Source organism: Giraffa tippelskirchi, chromosome 3, assembly GCF_054371585.1.
Source record: "Giraffa tippelskirchi isolate mGirTip1 chromosome 3, T2T-mGirTip1v1.2.pri, whole genome shotgun sequence".
Classification (NCBI taxonomy): Eukaryota; Metazoa; Chordata; class Mammalia; order Artiodactyla; family Giraffidae; genus Giraffa; species Giraffa tippelskirchi.
The window spans coordinates 6,340,493-6,364,892 of record NC_137277.1 but is presented as its reverse complement, the minus strand read 5'-3'; the positions used below and the strand labels follow the sequence as shown (position 1 = coordinate 6,364,892).

General features: G+C 56.1%; 1 protein-coding gene and 1 long non-coding RNA gene across 9 annotated transcripts; one reads left to right on the top strand and one right to left on the bottom strand.

Moving 5' to 3' along the window:
- Positions 1 to 1,553: 1,553 nt before the first annotated feature.
- GPRC5C (G protein-coupled receptor class C group 5 member C) lies at positions 1,554 to 22,681 on the bottom strand. Of its 7 annotated transcripts, XM_081574837.1 has the most exons (5): positions 15,513 to 15,752; positions 14,576 to 14,922; positions 7,197 to 8,282; positions 4,266 to 4,360; positions 1,554 to 2,158 (listed from the first exon to the last, which is right to left on the bottom strand). In XM_081574837.1, the coding sequence occupies exons 3-5, from the start codon at positions 8,248 to 8,250 to the stop codon at positions 1,979 to 1,981; spliced, it is 1,329 nt and encodes a 442-aa protein (XP_081430963.1). In that variant the 5' UTR covers positions 8,251 to 8,282; positions 14,576 to 14,922; positions 15,513 to 15,752; the 3' UTR covers positions 1,554 to 1,978. The 7 variants fall into 7 exon arrangements, with proteins under 7 accessions (XP_081430963.1, XP_081430959.1, XP_081430960.1 ...); XM_081574833.1 differs by lacking the exons at positions 14,576 to 14,922; positions 15,513 to 15,752 and adding an exon at positions 22,100 to 22,681; XM_081574834.1 differs by having other exon boundaries at positions 14,576 to 15,834.
- Positions 2,036 to 5,176, top strand: LOC145540341 (uncharacterized). Of its 2 annotated transcripts, XR_014078324.1 has the most exons (5): positions 2,036 to 3,256; positions 3,663 to 3,737; positions 4,423 to 4,443; positions 4,580 to 4,745; positions 4,933 to 5,176. It is a non-coding gene; the product is annotated as an uncharacterized LOC145540341 (long non-coding RNA). The 2 variants fall into 2 exon arrangements; XR_014078325.1 differs by lacking the exon at positions 4,423 to 4,443 and having other exon boundaries at positions 3,663 to 3,756.
- Positions 22,682 to 24,400: the final 1,719 nt, after the last annotated feature.

The following is a 24,400-nucleotide window of genomic DNA, read 5'->3' as shown; positions in this document are numbered from 1 at the left end:
CAGAGTGGGACGGCCACTGAAGGATGGCCCTGCAAGAGGGTCACCGAGAGCCCTAGCAGGGGGACACAGGAGCTGCGGGGGGGGAGGCGTCCAGAGGCAGGCTGGGCGTCTGCAGACCGTTCCTGGTCTCAAGTCCCTCAGGGACCAGCAGAGGCTCGGCTGCGCAGGAATCGGGGTGGGGGGGGGTGTACCCTGAGCCCCAGCCACATCTTCAGAGTTTCACGTGGCTCCCGACTCCACCGCTCCAGATGGGTGACCTCAGGGCCCTCCCAGCTCCAATGAGAAAGGCTCTGCCCAGCCTGGACACACAGGAAAGAGGACATCTGTACACCGTGCGGTCCAGGGAAGAGGGCGTCTACCATCTCGTGTTATTTTGTGGGGACTGAGCCCAAAGTGACGAGAAAGAACACGTGTTTGAACAACTAAAGGAAGAACAACAAAAAAAGCACGTCCCCAGGGGGGATGGTGTAATCTGACATCGAGGGAGAAGTCTGAATTATTTTTTCTTCTGGAAACCTTTCTCCCCCTTCCAACAGAAACATTGTTTTCCCTGCAGTCAGTATCAGAAAATAGCTTCTGAAGAGTTGGGGAGAAATATTCCCATGCCCGGGAGGGGCTCACTTAGCAGACCCCTTGCAAAGCCTTGAGCTGGTGTCCAAGAGTCAGAGCGCCGCTGCTTGTCTGAACCCAGGCCACTGGGACCCGCTCAAAGTCCTGAGAGCTGAAAGCATGGCCACTTCTAGAGGCCCAGTGGTCTCTCTGGGGCCAGTCCGCTTACCTGTCAGGGGGAGGGGGGGGAGAGCTCCGTTGATCACTCAGGCCCAAGACCCCGTCTAACCCTAAAATGGTCTGGTTCTGGGATTTGACTCTTGAAAAGGGAAAGTACGGTCCTACCCATCTCTTACGGTCAGTTCCAAGGATTAAAATGCGCTGCTGTGGACGGGCTTTACTGTAAAGGACTGACCAAGCGGGGTATTTAAATTCCCGCCCAGGAGTGAAACCAGCCAGAACCTGGCCCGCCCCCTCCACCTTCGTAAACAAGTGCTGGTCCTCTCTGAGTCACTCCCCAGCACACACACACACAGAGTGATCTGAGGTGCAGCAGTGGTCCTCCACCGTGTCCCCTGAGAGACCTTCACCACTGTTTCCACGAAGAGGGGCTGAAGCCGCCCGTCTTCCCCTACACATACACTGCACAGAAGCGCCTGCTGCTGGGCCGGCCTTCCCTGCCCTCCATCCCAGTAGATGGGGTCCCGGAGGAAAGCGGCCTGGTTTCAGACAAGCCTAGATGCCAGATGAGACCCGAGACCGGAGCCAGGCCCTGAGAGCCATCCTGATCACACAGGACGCAGACCCAGGCTCAGCCGAAGACCCGTTCCCTGGAGGGAGGCGTCAGCTCCTTCACCGCACATAAGGAAATTTCGGCAGTGGCTTTCCTGGGACCTGGACTCAGAGGGAGGAGGAGAAAGAGGAGACACCCAGAGGCCAGGGCAGAGGAGCAGATCATCCAAGACCAGGAGCCCAGATCAGACACGACATTCCCAGAGGAAGGGTTAATAAAGCAGAAACGTGTTTATTAGGCATCCGTGCTCCTCACAGAGGAACAAGGCCCAGGACAGAAGCGCCTGCGACGTCTCTCGAGGTTGCAGGAATCTCTCTGAAGACTCCAGAGAATGTAGGTGCTGGCCGGCCGCCACACCAAGAAGAACAACACTATTTGGCTGGAGCGTGGCCACCGGAGGTGACCCTGGCAGGAAGCTGGAGCTGGCTCCTGGACTCCGCAAACACTGAGGAGCGGGTGAGGGCACCGGGACACCCATCCGAACACTGGCAGTAGGGGAGGGTCTCCTGGCTGAGACCCACGCCCTGCCCTGGGCCAGAGAGGAGGGAGGGGGCGGGGAGAGCGCCAGCTCCCGGGCAGGGAGACCCTCTCCAGGGGCCAGGTCCTCCAATCTGCCCGCCTCTTCCGGGGGCCGACTCAGTCCCACACGTAGGGGTTCCTAAACACCTGAGAGTTCTTGCCTTCCTTGGGCAGTGTGGCCTCCTGGTGGCTCTGGGCCGCGTAGATGTCCTCGGCCCGCAGGGTGGAGTTGGCACTGCCCATCACCTGGCTGTTGGCGGTGGCCCTTGGGAGGATGACGTCGTAGGCTCCATCCGACTGGAAGGAAGAACAGGCGGTCTCACAGCCGGGTTCCACCGGGGCGGAGGCGCAAACAGTCCGCTTCCTGCGGTGCTGTGCCTGCCAGCTCCCCCTCCCCTCCCCATCACCGCCCACCCCCACCCACAGCCGGGCCTGGGATGGTGACTCCAAGTCTGGAGCCGGAGGGGCTGCCCTCTGACCTCCAGCCCCTTATCTCACCCTGCAGAGGGCCACGCCATGCCTCCGGGCTTGGAAATGAGGCTCCAGGTCCCCTCCTCCAGTCAGTCCAGGGGCTTCGCTCAGGGGGAGGTTCCTCCTCTCAAGCCCCATCCCACTCCCTAGACCGTGGGGCCCAAAGGAGGGTGGGCCAAGCTGAGCTCCTACGACCCGTCTGGCTCTGCTCCCAGCTCCCTTCCTCTGGGGGTCTTTCCCAAGCCCCACCAATGAGGCCACATCCCCCACAGCATCTCAGCTGGTGTGCAGGGCCCAGGACACTCTTCTGTCCTGTCCCAGGTGTCACATGTTTAGCACTCTAATTTAGAGACTTAAAAACCTGGATGGTTTGGGGCTGGAGAGTTTTAAGTTTTGGAGACTTAAAAATCCAAACTCATGGCCTGGATCCTGGTCAGAGCTGCGGTGGTTCTGTTCCTGGGTGGGTGAGGCTGAGGCATTGGTCCCAGGGCGCACCCTGCGGGGAACGTGAGCCCCACCAGCCTCATCCCCAGGCAGAGAACCGCCACCAAAGCCCTGTAGTTTGGGGGCCCGGAGCTCTTCCATGTACTCGAACCTGGGGTGGGGGGTGGGTCCTCCCACTCATTTACTACCTGCCCTCCCCGGCCCCTAGTAGCTCCTGGAACACTGAGACCTTCGGTTCTCAAGCCTGGCTGTGGTCACCATCACCTGGACTGTTGAGCCACAGCCACATCTAGGGGGCCCCACCCCGAGGCGAGCTGGTGACTGTTCAGTGACCCTGATCTGTGCCATCAGCAGATGTCCACGGTCAGTCACTCCCACTGTGGCTTGGATAGCTCCACGTAATCAAGGTGACGTCACCAAAGCGATGCTAACCATTGGCTCCATCACACCACCGGCCCTTGTATTTTTAGCAAGTTCCAGGTGAAAGTACAGAGGAGTCTGGTGGGTTACAGTTCACTGGGTGGCAAAGAGTGGGACCCAGCTGAGCACACACACAGGTGATGGGAGTGGTGGGGGTCGAGGGACTGTGGTTTGGGAGCCACTGTTAGATAAGATATCTGTTCGTCCAGAGCCTTCCTGAAGGAGCAGTGCTCAGGCGGGGGACTCTGGGTGGCTGAGGGCTGGCAGACCCTGCTCCTGCCCTTCTGAGAGTCCTCTGCCCTCCCAGCTCCTGGCCACGGCCTGCTCTCGCAGGCCACAGGTTCAGGCCCTGGGAGAGCCCGGGACTGCAAGTGTGGGGCGCACTGGCTTCACCCAGCCCCCGGGGCTCCAGGCAGGGAGAGGATGAGAACGCCACCCCACTGACCTCCCTGCTTCCTGTTCCCAGCCTCCTGCCAAGCGGGGGTCACTGACCTCTCTGCACAGTGACTGCCAGCCAGCCGGGAGGAGGAACACGAATGGAGTAAGACTCTAACCCACCGGCTTCCTGTTCCCACCCCCCTCCCTTGGCTAACAGAGCTTCTGGTTTCCAGAACCCAGGGGAGGTGTGAAGCTGAGAGTGGCTGCCTGCTGGCGGGGGAAGGGGAGCTGGAGGCCCTCCTGGGACAGCTGTGGTTGAGGAGTCAGGATCTACCCAGACCCGCCCTGTGCTCCTCTGACCACCAGGAACGCACATACCTGGCTGAGGCCCCCTTGTCCCTGCGTGGGGGACAGCTGGTGACTCCCACCAGCGTAGAGAGAGACCGTTCTGAGCATCCGGCCTCAGGAGGTTGTGTGATACCCTGATGACACGGGGCAGGCAGGCCCCACCGCAATGTCACTGAAGGCAGTGGGACTGTCACTCCCAGGAAAATGGCATTGGGGGCTTGGGGTTCCCCAAGGCTGACCCATGGGACGCAGAGCCAGCCTTCTCCCTACTGCCTCCACCCACCCTGCCTGTACTGGCCCCCCAGCTCCAGCAGGGTCACGGGGACCCGGGGACCCCACTCACCGGGGCTTTGTGCATCAGGGTCATCTCAGTGGGCTGATACATACTGGTCAGCAGCTGCCCGTTGTACCCGCTGTATGGCGACACCGGTCTCTTAGCTGCAAGGAGACATAGGTGCTGTTCCAGGGCTGGGCCCTCAGCTCCCTTTCCTGCTCTCAAGGGAGGCTCCCCAGGAAGCAGGGTGAGGGACAAGGGGGCTGGGCCAGCCCTGGGGGTGAGGCCATAGGTGTGGGGGGCCCCCCCACTGGAGCCCAGCATCCCTTTGTTTGGATGCACAGAGAGCGTGATGTTTGCCTTCCCCTCGGGTTTTCCTGCAGCGCGAGACCCCTTCCTACCGAAAAATGCTCCGTCAGCAACCTTCACATCCCATCCGCCCTCCGGGGCCAGAGGCCAAGACGGGCACATGGACCTTCGGCCACCTTCCAAGATGGCCAGCTTCCAGCTCTGGCCTCTCCTGCTGCGGGCCAGCTGCCAGGCGCTGGGGTAAATACAGCAGGGACCCCACCGTCCGAGAGTCTCCATGGGGCAGAGCTGGGTGCTGACTGCCCAGGACCCAGAGCCGCCTGCCCCCTCAAACCCCCAGGGGACTGAAGGCACATCCAACCCTGTGGCCCCTTGGTAAGTTTCCAGAACTATTTTCAGCTTCAGGAACACTCCCCTGTGCCTTCAGGGCTGTCAATTTCCCGACCTGTCCTGTCCTGCTGGGCGCTGCGGCCGCGGAAAACTGCTGACCATTCCTGGGGTCCAGGGAGCAGGCTGAGCCCTGGGGACCAGGCCAGCGGATGCCGGTCTCTGGCCGGCTGATGGCCCCGCGGCTCGGAGGGACCACAATTCTATAGGGCCTCCTAAGTGCTGGGCTCACTCAATTGATTTTTCCATTAAGAAAAAAATTAAAATAAAAGGAAAAAAACCTCTCACAGCCCCAGAAGTGTTTGCCTTGAGGACAAAGGCTGAGAACGCCTGGGCCTGACAAACAGACAGCGGGTGGGAGCCGAGGTGGGGGTGGCTGAGGCTCCTCCCAACACTCGTCCATGAGCCTCACCCACTGCCCCCTGCCCGCTCCCTGATGTGGCCCAGGCTGTGCGTGTGCCAGGGCCACCCTGGGGGGCAGGTCAAAGATCAGCGCTTGACAGGGTGAGGATCGAGCCTTTCCCCAAAGCTGGGATCACGGGGACCTCAGCTTGCAGAGAAAAGGCCGCGAGCTCTGACTCTGCAACCTCCCTGGCCTCTGACCCCTGGCAGAAGCCCCAGAGGCGGTCAGTGCTCCACAATCAGGCAGGTCAAGTCTGAAGCCCCCAAACGCCTCGATCAGCACAGGCCGGGGTCAGAGTCCAGGCTTTCCGGGTCACCATGGATGAAGGGGCTGCAGCCAGCCGGCTAAGAAAGCACACGAGATGCAGGCTGTAGAGCATGTCCGGAAGGGCTCAGCCCCTGGCGCTCGGTTCGCGCTCAGTAAATGCTAGTGGTCCTGACTGATGAACCACAGAAGGCTCCTTCCTTGGGGAGCGGGGAGTGTGTCCGGACACGTCTCTTGGAGAACGGCCACCCGCTCCTGCCTCCCAGGCTGCTCCCGAGGGGGGCCTGGCCGCGGGCTGCAGGGGCTTCTCTCCCCCACTTCCTCCTCCGGGGCGCCCTTAACTCCAAAACCCAAGGCTCTGTGTCTGCCTGGCACCCTGAGTGCCAGTTCTGGAGGAGAACCCCATCCCATTAACAAAGAGCCGGGGCAGGAGCTTGGGGATAAGCCGGTGATTGAATAGTGGATGCTGCTTAGGTCAGCATGTGGCACGCACACTTTCATGAAAAAGGGAAAATTTTTAACTGAAAAAGCTTTGAAAGGAAGCTAAGGCTATGGATATGTATGTAATAAAAGAACAAGCTCTGCAGGGATAATAATGACAGAAAAATAATATTAATACACAGAGTTAATAGAGCTAATAGAGAGCTGATAGCTAATACTTCTGGAATATTTTCTAAGAGCCAGGAAGATGCAGTAATCGGGGAATTCCCTGGAGTCCCAGTGGTTAGAACTTTGTGTTTTCACTGCACGGGGCAAGGGTTCGATGTCTGGTTGGGAACTAAGATCTCCCATGCCACGAAGCATGGCTCTAAAATTAAATAAATAAAAGACGCATTAATCGAATCCTCAAAAGAATCCTATGAAACAGGAAGCACTATTATCCCCATTTTACAGATGAGGAAACTGAGGCACCTAGTGGGAAAATACCAGTCAACAGGGATCAATTCTGTGGACAGAAGAGGAAGGAACAGGGTAGAATTAGGGAGAGAGGGGAGGGTAATTTTATCCCTGATTAATGTGTCAAAATTTTACAATGAAAATACACTCATGAATTGCGTAAGTATAGAAAAAAAAATCTTTTAAAAAATGGAATTTAGGAACTTGATGGCAGAGAATTCTGGATATTCTCAGGCACCTCCCATTTTGCTCAGCAGACCAGTCCACTGTCCTGCAATAAGTCACCTGGAATAAAAGGGGACCTGGTGGGGATTCCCTGGCAGTCCAGTGGTTAGGACTTGGCGCTTTCACTACCATGGCCCGGGGTTCAATCCCTGGCTGGGGAACTAAGATCCCACAAGCCATGGCATGGCCAAATATTAATAATTAAAACAATCTTTAAAAATTAGATTCATGTATAGGTATGGCTGAGTCCCTTTGCTGTTCACTTGAAACCATTAATATCACAATACTGTTAATCGACTATCCCCTAATATAAAATAAAAAGTTTCAAAAAAAATTTTTTTTAAATAAAAGGGACCTCCCTGGAGAAGGAAATGGCAGCCCGTATTCTTGCCTGGAAAATCCCACGGACAGAGGAGCCTGGCGGGCTATAGTCTACAAGGTCACAAGAGTTGAATACGACTAAGCAACTAAGCCACCACCAAGGGGGGACCCGAGGAGGGTGTCCCGTGACCCACCTGAGGCTGGCTCGTCCATGGAGAACGCTTTGTTTTCCACAAACATGCTCTGGCCCTTCTGCTCCTTCAGAATGGTCTCATAGCCCACGCCTCGGGTGGGGTACAGATCCCCCTGGTAGCTCTGCTCCGGGCTGGCCCTGGTCACCTGGGAGACCTCGGGGATGACGTAGAAGAGGACAAAGGCCCAGGCGTTGGCGGCGAGGGCGATGGCCAGCGTGGGGTCGTCCCATGTGGGGCTGTTGTGCTGACGGTTGCCGTAGGTGTACATGACGATCCACACCACCCAGACGGCGATGGAGGTGGTCGTGGTGAGCAACACGAAGACCCCGTGCTTCCGCCAGCGCTTGAAGCGGCCGCACAGGGCGGACCAGGCCCCCGTGAAGGCGCAGAGCAGCAGCAGCATCACGTAGATGAGCGCCATGACAAAGTCCGCGTTGGCGATGGCGCAGGGGGAGACGGCCACCCAGCCCGCACTGCTGTTGCCCGGAGCGTCACCCTCGGTGCCGGCTCCCCGCACCAGCGTGATGATCAGCCACTCCGTGTTGATGATCACCTCCACCAGGCTCAGCAGCAGGGCCACGAGGAAGATCACCCAGCCCCGGGGCCCGTGGTTCTTCCGGACCAGGAAGTGGAGGGCCAAGACGTGGGCCACCAGGCAGGAGAAGCAGATGGCGAACAGGACCCCAAAGAGGAAGCGCCGGGAGGCACAGGTGGAGAAGTCGGGCTTCACCACGCAGGCGAAGACGAGGCAGAAGAGGCCCAGGGTCCCCAGCAGGAAGAACACCTGGGTCCCCAGCAGGCTCCGCTTCTTGGTGTCCTGCACGAAGGGGAGGCTGGCCACGAGGATGATGGTGAGGACAAAGGTGGTGACGACGCCTGCCCCCGCCACGGCTTCCAAGATGATGCCCCAAGCCTCAGAGCGGTCACACAGGTTGTAATAGAGGGGGTTGAGGTCGGGGCTGCAGCCGGGCGGGGCCTGCTCCTGGGCCCGGGCCCCTGGGAGCAGGAAGAGAGGCAGTCCCAGACACGTCAGCACCGCTCTGTGGACGGCCATCCTGGATGCCAGGCTGGGCTCCGGCTGGGTCCCTAGAGGCGGAGGGGAGAAAAGGCAACATCAGTCCCTCGGGCCAGACCCCGACACACAGGGTGCTGCTCCCCCCAATCCTGGACCAGGGCGCACTGATCTTGGGTCCGGCCCTCTGAACTGCCGAATCCTTTTTTCCTCTCTTTATGACCATGCCGAGCGCCATGTAAAATCTTAGCTCCCTGGCTAAGGATCAAACTCATGGCCCCTGTGTGGAAGTGTGGAGTCTTAATCACTGGACCACCAGGCAAGTTCCCAGAATCCTTCTTTATTTTATTCTTATTTATGTATGTATTTATTTGACTGCTCCGGTTGTGGCACACGGGGGTCTTCGATCTTCCTTGTAGCATGTGAGCTCTTAATTGCAGCGTGTGGGATCTAGTTCCTGGACCAGGGATCAAACCCGGGCTCCCTGCATTGGGAGCACAGAATCTTAGCCACTGGACTGCCAAGAAGTTCCCAGAATCCTTCTTAACACACAGCTCCTGCAACTCATGTCAACTAACCAGAGAGACAAACGAGCCCAGTGGTCATTCTTCTTCCCAGGCATGGAAGAGGAGGAAACTGTACTAAATTTTCACCTCCCTCCACCAGTTGTAACCTGGGCCCAAATATTCCCTGAGCTCTTGCAGCTAGGATGGGGGTGAGGTCTATGAACAAGTTCACTAAGCATTCAGTTCCTCTCTGCCCCGGGACTTCCAGAGTGCAGATGGCCAGTCCCTGTGATGCCCAAGTCCACAGAGAATCAGCCATGCATTCATTCATTCACTGAGTATTTAGCAAGCACCAGGAACAGGTACAGACTGCTCCCAGAAAGTGAAGAGATGACCAAGAAGTTGTACGTATCAACACTCTTCCCCGATGTCTTCCTACCACTGACACTTTTTGCCCTTCATTTTCCAACTTTTAGTCCCAATGCTTCTCTTCAACACTTCTCTTCGGAATCCAAGTTCCTTGGAAGCTCCAGTTGTTAAAGAGTCTCAAGGATAAAATTAACGAATTTCCCAGCTAGAGAGTTAGTGACTTAATGCAAAAATCCTCCTATGAGGCATTAACATTTTAAAAGGAAGAACAAGGCAAGGGCAAAGCAAAACCCAAAGGAATTAATCTGTAACAGAAGACATCAAGACCCTGTACCTAGAAGGCAAGAAGGCGGTGTTTTATTTGCACTGTGGTCAAGTAAATGGTTGGTAAACCTGCCTCTTCCTCTCTTACCTCTTGAACCCAGGAACTTTCCAGGACAGCAACCAAGCTTTCCTGGGCTACAGTGACTACTAGTGGCTGGGAGGGGAATGGCATGATCCTGCTGATGCTGTTGCTAAGTCGCTTCAATCGTGTCCAACTCAGTGCGACCCCACAGACAGCAGCCCACCAGGTTCCTCTGTCCCTGGGATTCTCCAGGCAAGAATACTGGAGTGGGTTGCCATTTCCTTCTCCAATGCATGCACGCATGCTAAGTCGCTTCAGTCATGTCCAACTCTGTGCGACCCTATGGACAGCAGCCCACCAGGCTCCTCTGTCCACGGGATTTTCTAGGCAAGAATACTGGAGTGGGTTGCCATTTCCTTCACCAGGAATGATCCTACTCCCCATCTTTCCTCTGCTTTGAAGGTGGAGGGTAGATTTGTACACCACTAACTCTTTGGAGTTTTCCTGGTGGCTCAGATGGTAAAGAATCTGCCTGCAATGCAGGAGACCTGGGTTCGAATCCTGGGTCGGGAAGATCCCCTGGAGAAGGGAATGGCAACCCACTCCAGTATTCTTGCCTGGAGAATTCCATGGACAGAGGAGCCTGGCAGGCTACAGTCCATGAGGTTGCAAAGAATTGGACACGACTGAGCAACTAACACCCCACAACTCTTTGGAAAAGGAAATGGCAACCCGCTCCAGTGTTCTTGCCTGGGAAATCCCATGGACAGAGGAGCCTAGCAGGCTACAGTCCACAGGGTCGCAAAGGAGTTGGACATGACTTATTGATGAAACAACAAACCCCTTTAATGTTTCCACTATTCCTGGCTAATTAATGTCTAACAGGCAAAGAAAACTGACTCTCCATAATTGATAAGGGGAAGGACACTGCTATTAAGTCAGGGAAAATAAAACTGACAAATTGAGACTACAAACAACCCTGATCATTAACTTTTAATAAATTAACAATCATATGTGAATTTGCTACATTGCTTTCCTAAATAAATGGTACCATAACGCAGCTAGTTTCGTTCTACTTCAACGCAAAAGCATGTTTTCCCTACATCACAACTTAAATAAGCTTTTGTAGGGGACTTTGCGTAATCGTAAATCAATAAGGCACACACTGTACTTTACTTACAATGACGAGGAAGAGAAAAAAGGAATCGGAGCGGGCTAATGGATAAGGTGTATTGAACCATTCCAGGAGATAATTTATGGATAACATGCTAAGGGATTCTAAGCACTCAAGCCCATCTTGGGTGTTTCTGCCTCACAGCCAAGCAGCTAGAACTTGGGGGGAAGCTGTGGTACTGAACCCTGAGAAAGGTCACTCAGACTTAGCCTCCAGCAATCTATGCATCTTGGAGAACTGCTCATCCCACCTCCTTCCTCCAGGTTCCAGTTTACAACAATTATTCCAAATCAGCAATTCACTGTGCATCCCGCAGGGACCAAGCCCAGTAGTTCTCTGAGACACACAGTGAACAATACAAAGATGAACACAATCCCTGCCGTACTGTTATTTCAAAATGAAAAGAGAGAAAAGATAGGTCCATAAGAAAACCACCCAAGGAAGAATCAGGTAAAGAACCACACAAAAGAATCGACCTCTGCAGAGAGAAAAGTGATACAGGAACACAGAGGAGGATCCAGAGTGGAGAAGACCTCTCAACAGCACTTCATTCAGTTCCTAATCAAATTCACCAATGTGTATGTATGAACCGAGTTTGTAAAGGGAGGGTGCAGCTGGCTGGCGACAGATTAGAGATGCTCCAGGGAAGGAGTTCGGGGCATGACTCTAAAGGCAGTGGGGGCCACGGAAGGTTGTTTTTTTGCACAGTGAGGGCATTACCAGGGTTGTGCTTTAAGATCTGAGTCTGGCAAAAAAGCATCGGCAGTCCGTTGGCTGAGGGCACATTCATCTCTGGTTAAAGACGGAAGCCAAAAGTAAGGCCTAATGGAGGTTCTTACCCAAATAAAATCTAAGGCCTGGGGACTTCGCTGGTGGGCCAGAGGTTCAGACTCCGCCTTGCAATGCAGGGGTACAGGTTCGATCCCTGGTCAGGGAACTGAGATCCCGCATGCTACGGAGCAACTCAGCCTGCACTCTGGTGCTCAGTTGTGCCCCGCAATGGCAAAGCCCTCATGCAACTAAGACCCAATGCAGCCACGTAAATAAATAAAGATAAAAAAAAAAAAATCTAAAGCCTGGTTGGATTTTGGGGAAAGGATACTAAGCCCAAGCTACAAGTGCAAACCTCCTACCGGTCATTTCATTACCAAAAACCAAGCCAGCTCCCATTTAGTCCCGGGACTCCTATGTCAACCCTTCTTCTCGGTCCGTCTTGCTCTTAGAGCCATAGCTGCTGGTACCCCACCAGAATCCAGCACCTCAAAGGAACTTGGGCCAGGGCCAGAGCAGCTTCACAGCCCTCACCCCAACTTCCTTATTTGTTGTTGGTCCTTGATCTTATGCTTTAAGCCTGTTGGACCCACCAACATGGGAACCTCGATGTGGGTGAGTGGGGAGAGAGGCACACTCCAGCTCAAGTGGGAAAACTGGGCCAGCTGGGCCTGGTTCTTGTCCACTGCCTAGGACAGCGACCCCTGGAGGCCAGTGGGAGACTTCAAGAGCTCGGCCCAGGGTCCTTCAATATCCAGGAATGCAGATTCAGCCAGTGAAGGGATGCCGTTTTTGAAGATGGTGGCGAGGGGGAAAGGATTTGAATGAAAGGAACCAGCTCTGTCTCCAGACTCTCCACCCTGTGGGTCCCTAGAGCCTGCATTTCCAGGCTGTCTTCTGAGCCTCGATGGTTAGAATCATGTGTGTGTGTGTCTCCTTTACCTGGCTTTAAGGTCTACCAGAGTGAGCAAGATGTGTTTATCTCAGCATCCCCTGCAACATCTGGTCTTGCACTGAACACAGGCGGCATTTGAAAATCGTTCAGTGAACACACCGGGCACTCGTTTCTCCCCGATCCCAGCCCCGGCTCTTCCTTTTAGGGTGACTGCTTCTGCTCTAAGGTTCTCAGTAGGGCCAAAGAGGGGGACCTCCTTCTACCCTGTGAGTTCCCCCCAGACCATGGCTGCAGCCCAGTCAGGCTGCAGATTATTATCGGGACAAAGGAGCCCTTTTGCTTCACCTCTCTGGAATCAGTTATACAAATATTTTTAATCACCTCTGAAATCGGCCTTTCCTTTGGCTCAGTCACTCTGCCCCCATCTCGGGTCTGAGTCGGCCCAATCCGGTTCCAGAACCCCCTCCTCCCTCTTTCCCTCCGCAGAGTGGTGGGCTCCGATGCCCGGCCAGCCCCGAGTGGGCGTCACTGGGCAGCAAGGATGGGGCAGCCAGGCCTCCTCACTTCTCCGCTGGCCACAGGCAAGCCTGAGAAACACCCTGAAAAGAGGCACCGGGGCCTCTCACTACCTTGCCGGCCCGGTCTGTCTCCTCCGCTCAAGGGGGCAGAGGAAGATACAGACCCCCGGCCAGTGGTTACCTTCAAGGGTACCATGGCCAGGTAGAGGCCCCGCGCAGAGAGCCACAGAGCAGCCTCCTTCCTCCCGCTCTGCCACCACCCAGCAGCCCACGAAGAGAGACGGATGGACCCGTTGACAGCCTCCCACCGCCTCCCCGCCCCAGGTTAGGTCCTGCTATCTTCCTCCTCTGCTCAGGGGGCTCTGGCGTTTAAACCAACCAATAGGAGGAGGAGTCAGAGAGGCCTGTAAGCAGCTACCTCTGCGCCCAAGTTGCTGCGGGGGGGTGAAGAGGGGGAATTAGAGGGCTTCCGGGAACCCCAGCCTACACCCTCACACCCGAGGGTGAGCATCTGGCCCCCAGTTGCCTGAGCGTTCGGAAACACGTGAGTCCTCAACCCAAGGGTCCTCTCTGGAAGGCCACTCCGGAATGCGCCCCACCCCCAGCGGCACGCCCTCCCCCCAGCCACACAAAAAGGCTCCGGGAGGCACCTTCCAGGAGCACAAAACCCAATTTCAACACAGTCCGGTCCCTGAGTTTTAGGATCGAGAGCGTGGAGTTTTCAAATGATCGCGTTTGGCGGGGTTTAAAACTGTGGATCCGGGCAGGAGCGCCGCAACTCCACCTCCACGGCGGGGAAGGGCGCAGGAAAGCTCCTGGGGTGGGGGAGGGGCGGGCGAAAGGAAAGGTTCTAGAAGCCACGATGCCAAAAACCGAGAGTTTAACGACGGACCGAAATCCCGAACTTCGCGCAGAAGATTCCGAGCGCTCCCCTACCTGTCCTCCCGGGCCCCGGGGTCTACACCCACGCTCCCCGGGCTGGCGGAACAGAAAAAGCAGGCTGCAGCCTCTCTCCCGTTCCCTCCGGCCCCAGAAACCTGCCCTCCCGATCCACGGTCTCGGGCAGCGGAGAGGACGCCGGCCCGCAGGTCACTGTTGGCCGCGGACCCGCGCAGCGAGGCTGCCAGGGCGGAGGGGGCGGTCCTAGGAGACCCCGATGCTGGAGTTCGCCCTCGCCGCCAACTCGGAGCCGCGGCGCCAGGCTTCCCGCACCCCCCCCCAGTCCTCAGCCGGCCCGGTTTGGAAAGTTTCTGAGATCCAGCGGAGTCGGAGCGGCGCCCTCCGTCCCCCGGTTCTCCCAACCCCGGGCCTCTACCCTCGCCCTCTCCCCACCAGCCTGACCCTACCCTACTCTTCCCAGCTGCCGGCGGGAGGGCGGAGCGAGCGGGCAGCAGCCCTTACCTGGGACGCGCCGCCGGCCCAGCTCCGGCGCGGCGTTTGGGGCCAACTCCAGGCAGGGCGCGAGCGCGGCTGGGAGGGACTCGGCGCACGGCGCGGGGCCAGGCCCAACCCTGGCCTGAGGTGGCGGGGCCCCGGCGGGGGATCGGGGCGCAGGGCCTGCCTCTCCGCGGGACCCGGAGCTGGCTGCGCTCCTGCGCTCGCTGTCGCGCTGGCCTCTTCGGGCGCTCGACTCCTTTCTCTTGGCGAGGGTGGGCCGACGCCTGCATCGCCGTGACATCACCTCCATTCAGGCGCTTATCGGGCGCCCGCGGGGCTCCAGGTGCGGGCAGTCAGCTCACAGAGTAACAAAGCCCGGCCGGCCCTCCCCCCAGCCCATCCCCGACTCACCTCCGGGCTCCGACTAGACGCCCTTCCCGGCTGCGGAGGGAGATCGGAGTTTCTGGCCCGGCTGGCCGTGGGTTGTTGCTGTTTACTGCCACGCCCCCGCACGCGGGCGCGCGCACACTCACGCGCACACACTTGGAGGACTTGGCTTTCGCTCCGGAAAGCGGCTTGGGGAGCGGCCCCACACAGTTCGCCGGAGGGCTCTCGGTCTCCGCGAGTCCCAGCGCGCACACAGGAGCAACGCGCGGGAGCCACCTTGGTGCGTCTCTCTGGGGCGGACACCTAGCCTTTGTCACCTTCGTCCTGGCTCTCCCCGGAGACGCGCGCGGGGCACAGTTCGCCGCTCCGGACTAGAGCGAGGGACACACTCAGACGCAAAGTCGATGTCTTTGTCACGCCTTCTGCGCCCCCTGCCCTATCCGAGTTTGCACACGTGGACACGACACACACCGAGTGTCTTGCACGCGCGATCCTTCACCTGGGTCACCTACTGTACGTGGGAGCTCCACCCCGCGCGCCCCTAAGCGCGGTGGGCCAGGCCCAGAACCACTTGGGACCGTAGGCAGAAGTAGCCCTGGGTCCGACCGCCCCACGCCTGGGTCTCCTGGGATCGTCCCGGACACAGTCCACCTTAGCGCGCGCCCCCCTCCCCGCGTCCTGGTTCCCTGTCCCGACCTGTCCCCATTAGCCTTCACGGCTCAGTTCCCCGAGGTACAGTGTTTCACCCGGCCCCCGAGGCCTCTGCGCTCCGGGGCACGCCAGCCTGACCGCCGAGTCCTGCCTCTCCCGCCGCCCGGGGACTTTTCCGCGAGTTCGAGCACCTCCCCGCCCCTTACCCCACCCGACTCCCAATCCACCGATCAGCTGGCGGCCACCCTTTCCCCTCCGGCGTCAGGGATCGGCAGAAAGGGAACTGTAGAAATGGGGAAGCAAATCCAACCTGGGATCGCCACGGCCCAGTAAACAGGAGATTTTCCGGCCGCCTTCCCGCTGGGGCTGCGGGCGGCGTGGGAGGTGGGCTGCCGCAGCGGGGCCCAGTTGGCAAGCGCGGGAGGCCCAGAGGGTCCACGGCGCACCGAGAAGGGAGTGGTTGTTGGGCCTGGCCGGGGCCCAGGGGACGCGGAGGCAGGGCTGGGAGCCGGGTCTCCCGGGTGCTAGTTCTCCTGACGCCGAGTTGCCTGGGGGATCGCCAGCAGCGCGCGGTCGGAGCCAGCCGGTGGCAGGGCGGGCGGCTGGGCGTGAGGGTTCTGCCCGGGGCGCCCGGGAAGGGGTGCGGGGAGGGAAGAGGAGGCGGCTGGTCTCGGGCCAGGGGGTAGCAAGATAGCGGAGGGCGCAGGGAGAAGAGAGGTAGCTCCCGGGCTGTTTGTTTGCCTGCCTCAATCTTTGACAACCAGAAGTCAAACTCCCTGAAACACCCTGCCTCCTGGGCTGGCGTTGGGGCCCTGGTTTTCTAGAACTCTGTCTCTTTCAGCGCCTGGCCTTCGCTAGCCGGCCGGGGGGATGGGGTGAACACTGAATTGTTTCCGTTCTTTCCAGTATAAAGAGGAAGAGGGGTTTGGGCTGCAGAGTTGTGACTTCAGTCTCCTTCCCCCAACTCGCTCTCCCACCCCACCTTTCAGGGACCCCCAACAGCGAGGGTGTGCAGTCGCTTGTAAGGGCCAGACGGTGGGGACCACCCTGAAAGGGGCTGCTGAAAGTCAGAGCTACCTGCAACCGATCAGTCATCTGGCCTCTGACTTTGTTGTTGCTCGGTTGGACTCTGTGACCCCGTGGGCTGTAGCCCACCAGGCTTGTCTGTCCTTCACCATCTCCTGGACTTTGCTCAGATTCATGTCCATTGAGTCGGTGATGCTATCTAACCATCTCATCCTCCATGGTCCCCTCCTCCTTTTGCTCTGGCTAGTTTTCATTAACTAGGCAACCAATGCTGAAACCAGTTTGCTGAGAGGGGTCCCTCATTAGCATATGTTTAAAGCCAGTTCAGAGAAGGAAATGGCAACCCACTCCAGTATTCTTGCCTAGAAAATCCCATGCACCAAGGAGTCTGGCTACAGTCCATGGGGTCACAAAGAGTTCAACACGACTTAATGATTGAACAACAAAGCCAGTTCAAGACTTCGCTGGCAGTTGAGTGGTTAAGATTTGGCTCTTAATATGCAGGGGGCACAGATTTCAACCCTGGTGGAGGAACAAAGATACCACATGTCACATGGTGCAGTCAAATATGTATATATATATTATATACCATATACCATTATATTAACACCAATATATACCATACTATTTATATATATATATATACATATATATATACAAATAGTTCAGTTCAGTCACTCAGTCGTGTCCGACTCTTTGCGACCCCATGGACTGCAGCACGCCAGGCCTCCCTGTCCATCACCAACTCCTGGAGCTTGCTCAAACTCATGTCCATCGAGTCAGTGATGCCACCCAACCCTCTCATCCTCCGTTATCCCCTTCTTCTCCTGCCTTCAATCTTTCCCAGCATCACGGTCTTATATAAATAATATATATACTATTGGGGCTTCTCTAATGGTCCAGTGATTAAGAATCCATGTGTTTCTGTTGCAGGCAGAGCAGGTTGATCCTGATTGGGGGAATAAGATTATGCATGCCTCGAGGGGTGGCCAAAAAATAAAATTTTTTTAAAAGCCAGTCTAGGGAGTCTGGGAAAGGGGTGGGGCAGGGCGGGAGTAGTAGGGAGGCTGGGAGACAAGTGACTTCAGGGAGACACAGGTGAATTCTAGATTCGTCTCAGTTGCTTCCGAATTTGGGGAACCCCTTCACTCTCCAGAGACCTCTCCCATGAAGCAAGCCTACCTCGATCTCTCTGGGCACAGGGAGGGGTCAGGTTGGGGTATGCGGTGCCTGGCTACCCACTGACGGTGGTCTGGAAACCAGCCGGACACTCCAGCGGCTAAACCCTGGCCTCAGCCGGCCCTGCCGGGCCATAGTGGTGGAGATGCCGGGCGGTTTTCTGAGAACACTTTGTTCTGGTCCTTCCCACCCCATCTTGTCTGGAACAGGATCTGCCTTCAGAACAAAGCAAGGCCCTGGAGGCAGATGTCCTGGGGCTTCTGAGGCTGCTGGGTCCTTGATGCCCTTGGCATTAGTTCCCCAGGGCCTGAGGGCCTGTCCCGGGCAGAACTCAGGAGTGGAAATCCTGAGAGCTCCACCCCAGCCCTGGAAGCCAGACCACATGGGTGCTGCTGGACACAGCCAGTGAGCAGAAGATCAGTTCCTTCGCGGGAGGTGCCACGGACTCAGAGACCCCAAGCACAGGCCCATCGGCGCCCCCAAATACCCTTGACCCAATTTAACAGCCTATAGCGGCTTCCCTGGTGGCTCAGATGGTAAAGAATCTGCCTGCAAGGCAGGAGACCCAGGTTTGATCCCTGGGTTGGGAAGAGCCCCTGGAGAAGAAAATGGCTACGCATTCCAGTATTCTTGTCTGGAGGATTCCATGGTCAGAGGAGCCTGGCAGTCCATGGAGTTGCAAACAGTCTGACAGAAAATAAAAAAAAAAAAAGAGTCCAAAACAACTGAGCAACTAACGCTTTCACTTTCAGATGTGTAAGCCTTTATGGACACCCACCTTCACCAAGAGATAATACTCTGAGAAGTGGTCCCATATATCTAGTATTTTGGTCACGTGATGCGGACAGATAACTCATTGGAAAAGTCCCTGATGCTGGGAAAGATTGAGGGCAGAAGGAGCAGAGAGCATCAGAGGACGAGATGGCTGGATGGCATCACCAATGCAATGAACATGAACTTGGACAAACTCCGGGAGATGGTGAGGGACAGGGAGGCCAGGTATGCTGCTGCAGTCCATGGAGTTGCAAAGAGTCGGACACGACTGGGCGACTGAAAAACAACAGCCCATAAGGATACTACCCACTGGCTGTTCCAAGAGATCTTGGATGAATGGGTTGTCTGGATGGTGTCTGTAATCCCTCCCTCTCAGTATGGTTCACAAATTCCTGCTGGCCACTGGCCAACTGAAACTACCTTTATTCACTGGAATACTTCCTTTTTGAGCCATATGAGTCTAAGCTACTGACAAGGCCCAGGGTGGGGTGCAGCTTTGCCACCTGCCAATTATATGACGTGGACAAGTCATTTCCCCTCTTTGAGCCCCGATTTACTGTAAAGGGGATATAATAATACCCCCCCCCCATCTTGCTGTCACATCCAGATAAAGCCACGGCTAGAATGCTCCTCGCACAAGCCGGGCGCTCAGAGGTGCTCAGTGGTCGGCCTCTCCATTCCTAGTCCATCCTCTTTTGATCTCAGCCCTGCTGGTTAAAGAAGCCTAGCAGTGGAAATTCCCCGGCAGTCCATTGGTTAGGACTCTGTGCTTCCACGGCCGAAGGTCTGGATTCAATCCCAGCTGGGGAATTAAGATCCCACAAGCCTTACATACAGTGTTTAGGGCTTCCCTGGTGGCTGGGATGGTAAAGAATCCACCTGCAAAGAGGAGACCTGGGTTCGATCCCTGGGCTGGGAAGACCTCCTGGAGGAGGGCATGGCAATTCCCTCCAGTGTTCTTGCCTGGAGAATCCCCATGGACAGAGGAGCCTGGTGGCCTACAGTCCACAGGATTGCAAAGAGCTGGACACGACTGAGCAACTAAGAGCAGCACAGCACAGCACAAGTATTTAACTCAAACTCCTGCAGAAGCTGCTTTTCCAACATCCCCTAGTCCCCACTAAGCTGAGTGTGAGGCCCCAGGCTCCCTGACAGGGGGGTGCCTGGAATCTTGTGCTTGGTGACTGGGTGCCCCACAGCTGGCTGGTAAACAGATATTGTATTTGATCTCTCCTTGCTCTCAGACTCAAGTTGACTGGTTACTGCCCAAGCTGCCGTGTCTGGCCAAGCTTCCTCTTCTCTTCAGCTCTTGAGACTGCCTGCTTGGAACAGTCTGGTACCACCTGGCATTTTATTTTGAGAGGACCCACTTACCAAGATGGCCCTTTGAGAAGCAGGAAGCCGGGGGCCAGGGAGCAGGCCAGGTAAACATGGATTTGCCACAGCCCGCTGCCCATGGATGACCCGGAAGTGGGCCTTGGGCAGAACCTGCTGGAACGTCGCCTGGTGCGGGGACCATCCACGGCGGCCACAAAATCTGCTCTCCCCGCTTCTCTGCCCATGGCTCAGTGGCCACTGCCCAGCTCCCAGTGGAAAGAGAGAGCTGGGTTTTCTGAGCTGCCCGGGTCTGAAGAGCCTCCATCGAGAGACTGAGTGAATCAAGGAACCAGGGTCAAGGCCAAGGTCAAGGCATTCAGAGCCCTCAAATTCACTCCACTCCTCCCCAGAACAGAAGAGAAATGCATACACGGCACAGTGCTTCGTCCCCCTTCCCTCCTTCAGAAAGAGTCTCCCATTGTCCCCCATTCCACACCCCCATCCCATCACTGTTGTGAGAATATTTCAGGGTGGGAGCAGCCCTCCCATTGGGATTACACGCACCCAACCTGATCACCCCCCTTGCAGCCTTCCTTCCACTCCCTGACACCTCCAGTCACCTGCAAACTTCCATCTGCTTTGGGACAGTCACTGACATCTCCCTGGCGTTCTTGGCTCCTAAGACCCTCCCTGACTCCTGTGCGTGCGTGCTAAGTCGCTTCAGTCGTGTCCGACTCTTTGCGACCCTATGGACAGTAGCCTGCTAGGCTCCTCTGTCCATAGGATTCTCTAGGCAAGAATACTGGAGTGGGTTGCCATGCCCTCCTCAAGGAGAGACCCAGGGATGGAACCTATGTCTCTTATGTCTCCTGCACTGGCAGGTGGGTTCCTTACCACTGGGGCCACCTGGAAAGACGTTGCTGGCTCCCACTGCCCCTAAACTAAGGCCAAACTCCTTTGCTCAGGAGCATTCAAGGCCCCTGCAACGTCCCATCCCTCCTGTTCCCCACAGGAAATGGCCATCCCAGCCTGAGAGGTCAGCTCTGAGTCTGGCCACGGGACAGACTTTCCTGTGGCTTCACTCACACTGTCCCCCACTCTCAATCCAGGACACCGACGCGTGGCTTCTCTGAACCAATCCCCCTTTAAAGCCCCCTGCTTCTCCCAGAAGCTTTGGCTGGTGACCCCACCCCATAGCATAGACCATCCCCCTCTGCCCTCCCAAAGCTTCCCCTCGAGCACGAATTGAACGATCTTGCCCTGCTTTGCACGGTTAATTGTTTTATATATAGATACCTGGCTTCCCCCATTCTGTGATAGGCTCAGAGGGGAACAGATTTCATGCCTAGCCTCCCTGTAGCCCTGGGATAAGGCTCTGTAGATACAGTAAATTAGGTGGAATGATTGGCCAAGACCTGAGGGTTGCTGTGGGCCTTCTCTCGGGGGAAGGGGCAGACTCCGGGTCTAGGCTTGGACTTGCTGCTGTCCTGAGCCCCACACTCAGATCCCTGGTTCCCTCTGACTCCCAGAATCCCAGGCCGAGATACTCAGAGAAACACTATATGGTCTAGTAACCCAACACCCATAATAGTTTACTTCTATGTTGTTGTTGTTGTTGTTTAGTCACTAAGTCATGTCTAACTCTTTTGCGACCCCATGGACTGTAGCCTGCCAGGCTCCTCTGTCCATGGGATTTCCCAGGCAATACTGGAGTGAGTTGCTATTTCCTTCTCAAGGAAATCTTCCAACTGTACAATTTCCCAAGTATCTTTTGTATATATTTGATCTTAACAACCCTAGGAGTTCAAAAGGTAGACATTATCTCCATATTATAGGTTTAAAACTGAGGTTCATAGAGGTTAAGTGACTAGCTCCGGATTAGAATCCACTGGCTTTAACTCCGCTGAACTGGCTCTTCACTGTTCTGTGCCCTAAAGCACTTTCGTCGAATCTCTCTGTAGCTCGTTTTCTGAGCTCTGAACGTTCATTTACGTATGTGTCTTACTTCCTCTACCAGGAGGTAAGCTCTTCTCCTGAAAGATGTGTGCCCAAGCATCCTTGTGTCCCTTGGTGCCTTGCCCCTTGTAGGGCCTCGATCAGTATTTGCGAGGGAATAAACAGAGGAAGCGCCTGCATGGGCCATCACAAGAGAAGGACTCTGGCAACAGAGCTGACCTGCTCTCTAGCCTGCAGCCTCCCTTCTTAGCCCTCCTCCCATCTCCCAACAAGACTGTCACCTTCAGAAGCCAGCCTCGTCACGGCGCTGCCCTAGGCAAGTGCCCGGCCTGTGGCAGGGTGCTGTGTCTCCCTCTCCGCCCCTTCTCCCTTCTTCAGGCCTGCTCTCCCGTGGCCGCCAGCCCGCTGTGGGCATGTCCTCTCTGCATGTGCTGCAGCCTGCCCCGCCTTCAGGAGCCCTTCTTCACCAGCCTCCCCAGCCACCAGCCTGGATCACCTACCAGCACTCCAAAGACCCAGCCTCAGCCTACACCTCCTTGCCTAGGATTTGAGGGCCCTTTGACTCTTTAAGTCAGCCAGGACCCCGAGGGGATGGGGTGGGGGGAAGCAGAGTGCCACGGGAGAGCCAGGCGGGCCCGCACTCACCAGAGCTGGCGCCTCTGCCGGGGCAGGGCCTGCCAGCTGGCATCTGGGTGGAGCTTGGTCCCAGCTGTTCCTGGCGCTGCTTGAGGCTTGACTCTGGCCCCCTCGCCGGAAGCCCAGCCACAGTGCAGCCCGAGGCTTCTGGGAACCGCGCTGCGCTATTCTGGGACAGTGATGGAGCTCCGGGACGCCTGGCGGCGGCTGAAATTTCAGCCCCTTTGGTCTGTGTGCTCTTCGCCTTCTCTCTGATGATAAGGCAGAGCTCGGTCAGGATGCCAAGCTCAGAACCACTGATGGCGCATTTGAGGGTCTTAATAGCAGTTGTGGTTTTGCTAAAGTGGGGCCTGGCGTAAACAATCTATACTTCAGCCCTCCGAGATGACGGCCTTCATTCTTGCTGTCACTCACTGCACGACCCGTGGTCATTTTCCGGGTCATTTACAGTTTGTCCGAGACGTAACCACCCCCCGCGACGTTAACCCATCACTGCATTCTGATGCAGTGACTCAAATTTAAATCCAATGATGGATCTCCTCTGAAAGCCTCCTTCCTTCCTTCCCTGCTGCCCTCCCTTCCTCCTCCCTCCTTTCCTTCCTTCCTTCTTTCGTAAATTGACCCTGGAAGACTTGCTTATGCAGTGTAAAACAATCAAGTGTGAAGACTGAGTTTGGGTGACAACAGATTAGAGTCATAATCAAAACCAATTTACAACAAAGTTAAGCCCGCGTGATTAACCCGTTTTGGGAGAGCCCTCGGAGAAGCCTCCTGAGACAATGCCCAGCCTCCGTGTGGGAACTGGAGGCCAGGTTGGGAAGAGAGCCTACCTAAGGTCACAAGTGATGGACATAAAGCTTAAGCTTGGAACTCTGACTTCCTGCCACGAGATCATAGAGTTTTAGAGCTGGAAGGAACAGTATATGTGTGTGTGTGTGTGTGAATCACATCACTCAGTCGTATCTGACTCTTTGTGACCCTGTGGACTGTAGCCCGCCAGGTTCCTCTGCCCGTGGGATTCTCCAGGCAAAAATACTGGAGTGGGTTGTCATTCCCTTCTCCAGATCTTCCCGACCCAGAGATTAAACCTGGGTCTCCCACATTGCAGGTAGATTTTTACCATCAGAGTTGTCCAAAGAGCAAGAACTTGCTCACATGTAAAACAGAGTCACAATTCCTGCCCTTACTCCCCTGCTGATTGCTGTAGAGATTACAAGAAACCACAGATTTGAGCACCCCTGGCCGGAATAGGCTCATCTCTCTCCGCTGCCCGTCTGTATAAGGAGAAAGCAGCTCACTAAAATGGAGGCAAAGGTCTTTAGGCTCTCCCAAACTGAAGTGCACAGCTTCAGAGTTTGTGGTGTTTGTTTAAAAAGCAGATTTCTGGGCCCCATTCTGAACTCTGGAATTTTGGTCTGTAACCAAGAAGAAGACTAACTGCCTGTTTTTAAAAATCTCTGCTCCCCACCCCCAAATATGAGTAATGATGCACACTGCCTTTGAGAACCAAGGTTAAGGCAAGAATTGTTCGAGTCAGCTATGAGGAGAGGAAAGTGGAATGGAGGCCAAACGCAAACAGCACAGATGGTCCATGGAGGCTTCTGTATTGTCACAGCCAGGGGGCAGGTTCCCTGTTTTCAGAGCATGAGGGTCTTTGGAAGATGAGCATAGTGTTAGAGGAACCACTGACCAAGACCACCCACACTGGCCAGGCGAGATAGAATCACTTGCATGAGTTATCTTAAGACAAGAAGTCCTGGTAAGCAATGCGGAACTCACAAGCTACCACCGGAAGAATTCAGGAAAGGTCAAAAGAAGAGAAGAGACACCAGTCCATATGTCCTACCAACCTCCCCAAACCCTTCTGGATGGAGTCCGTCTTGGCTGAGCGATGGACACGCCACCAGGAAGGCCCCTGTGTCAGAGTGATTGGCCAGAGACAACCCCCAAACTAATCCTATCACCATAAAAACCCAAGACTCCGAGCCAGCTGGCAGAGCAGCTCTTCTGGGTTCCCTGACCTGCCAGCTCTCCACCCAGGCGCCCTTTTCCAATAAAGTCTCTGGCTTTGTCAGCATGTGGTCTCCTCGGGCAAGTCGTTTCCAAGTGTTGGACAAGAGCCCACCTCTGGAAGGGGTCCCCTCCTGCAACAGAAGGTTGGAGCCAGAGTGGGAAGCACAGAGCGCATCCACGAGGGATGCGTCCCAGGAAAGGAGAGTCTTGCAGTTTTCATCCACGCTTTGGCTCTCCTGTGCTGAAGGCATGACTAAGGATCAGGAAGTCACTGTCAGATTTCTCTCACTTTGTCTC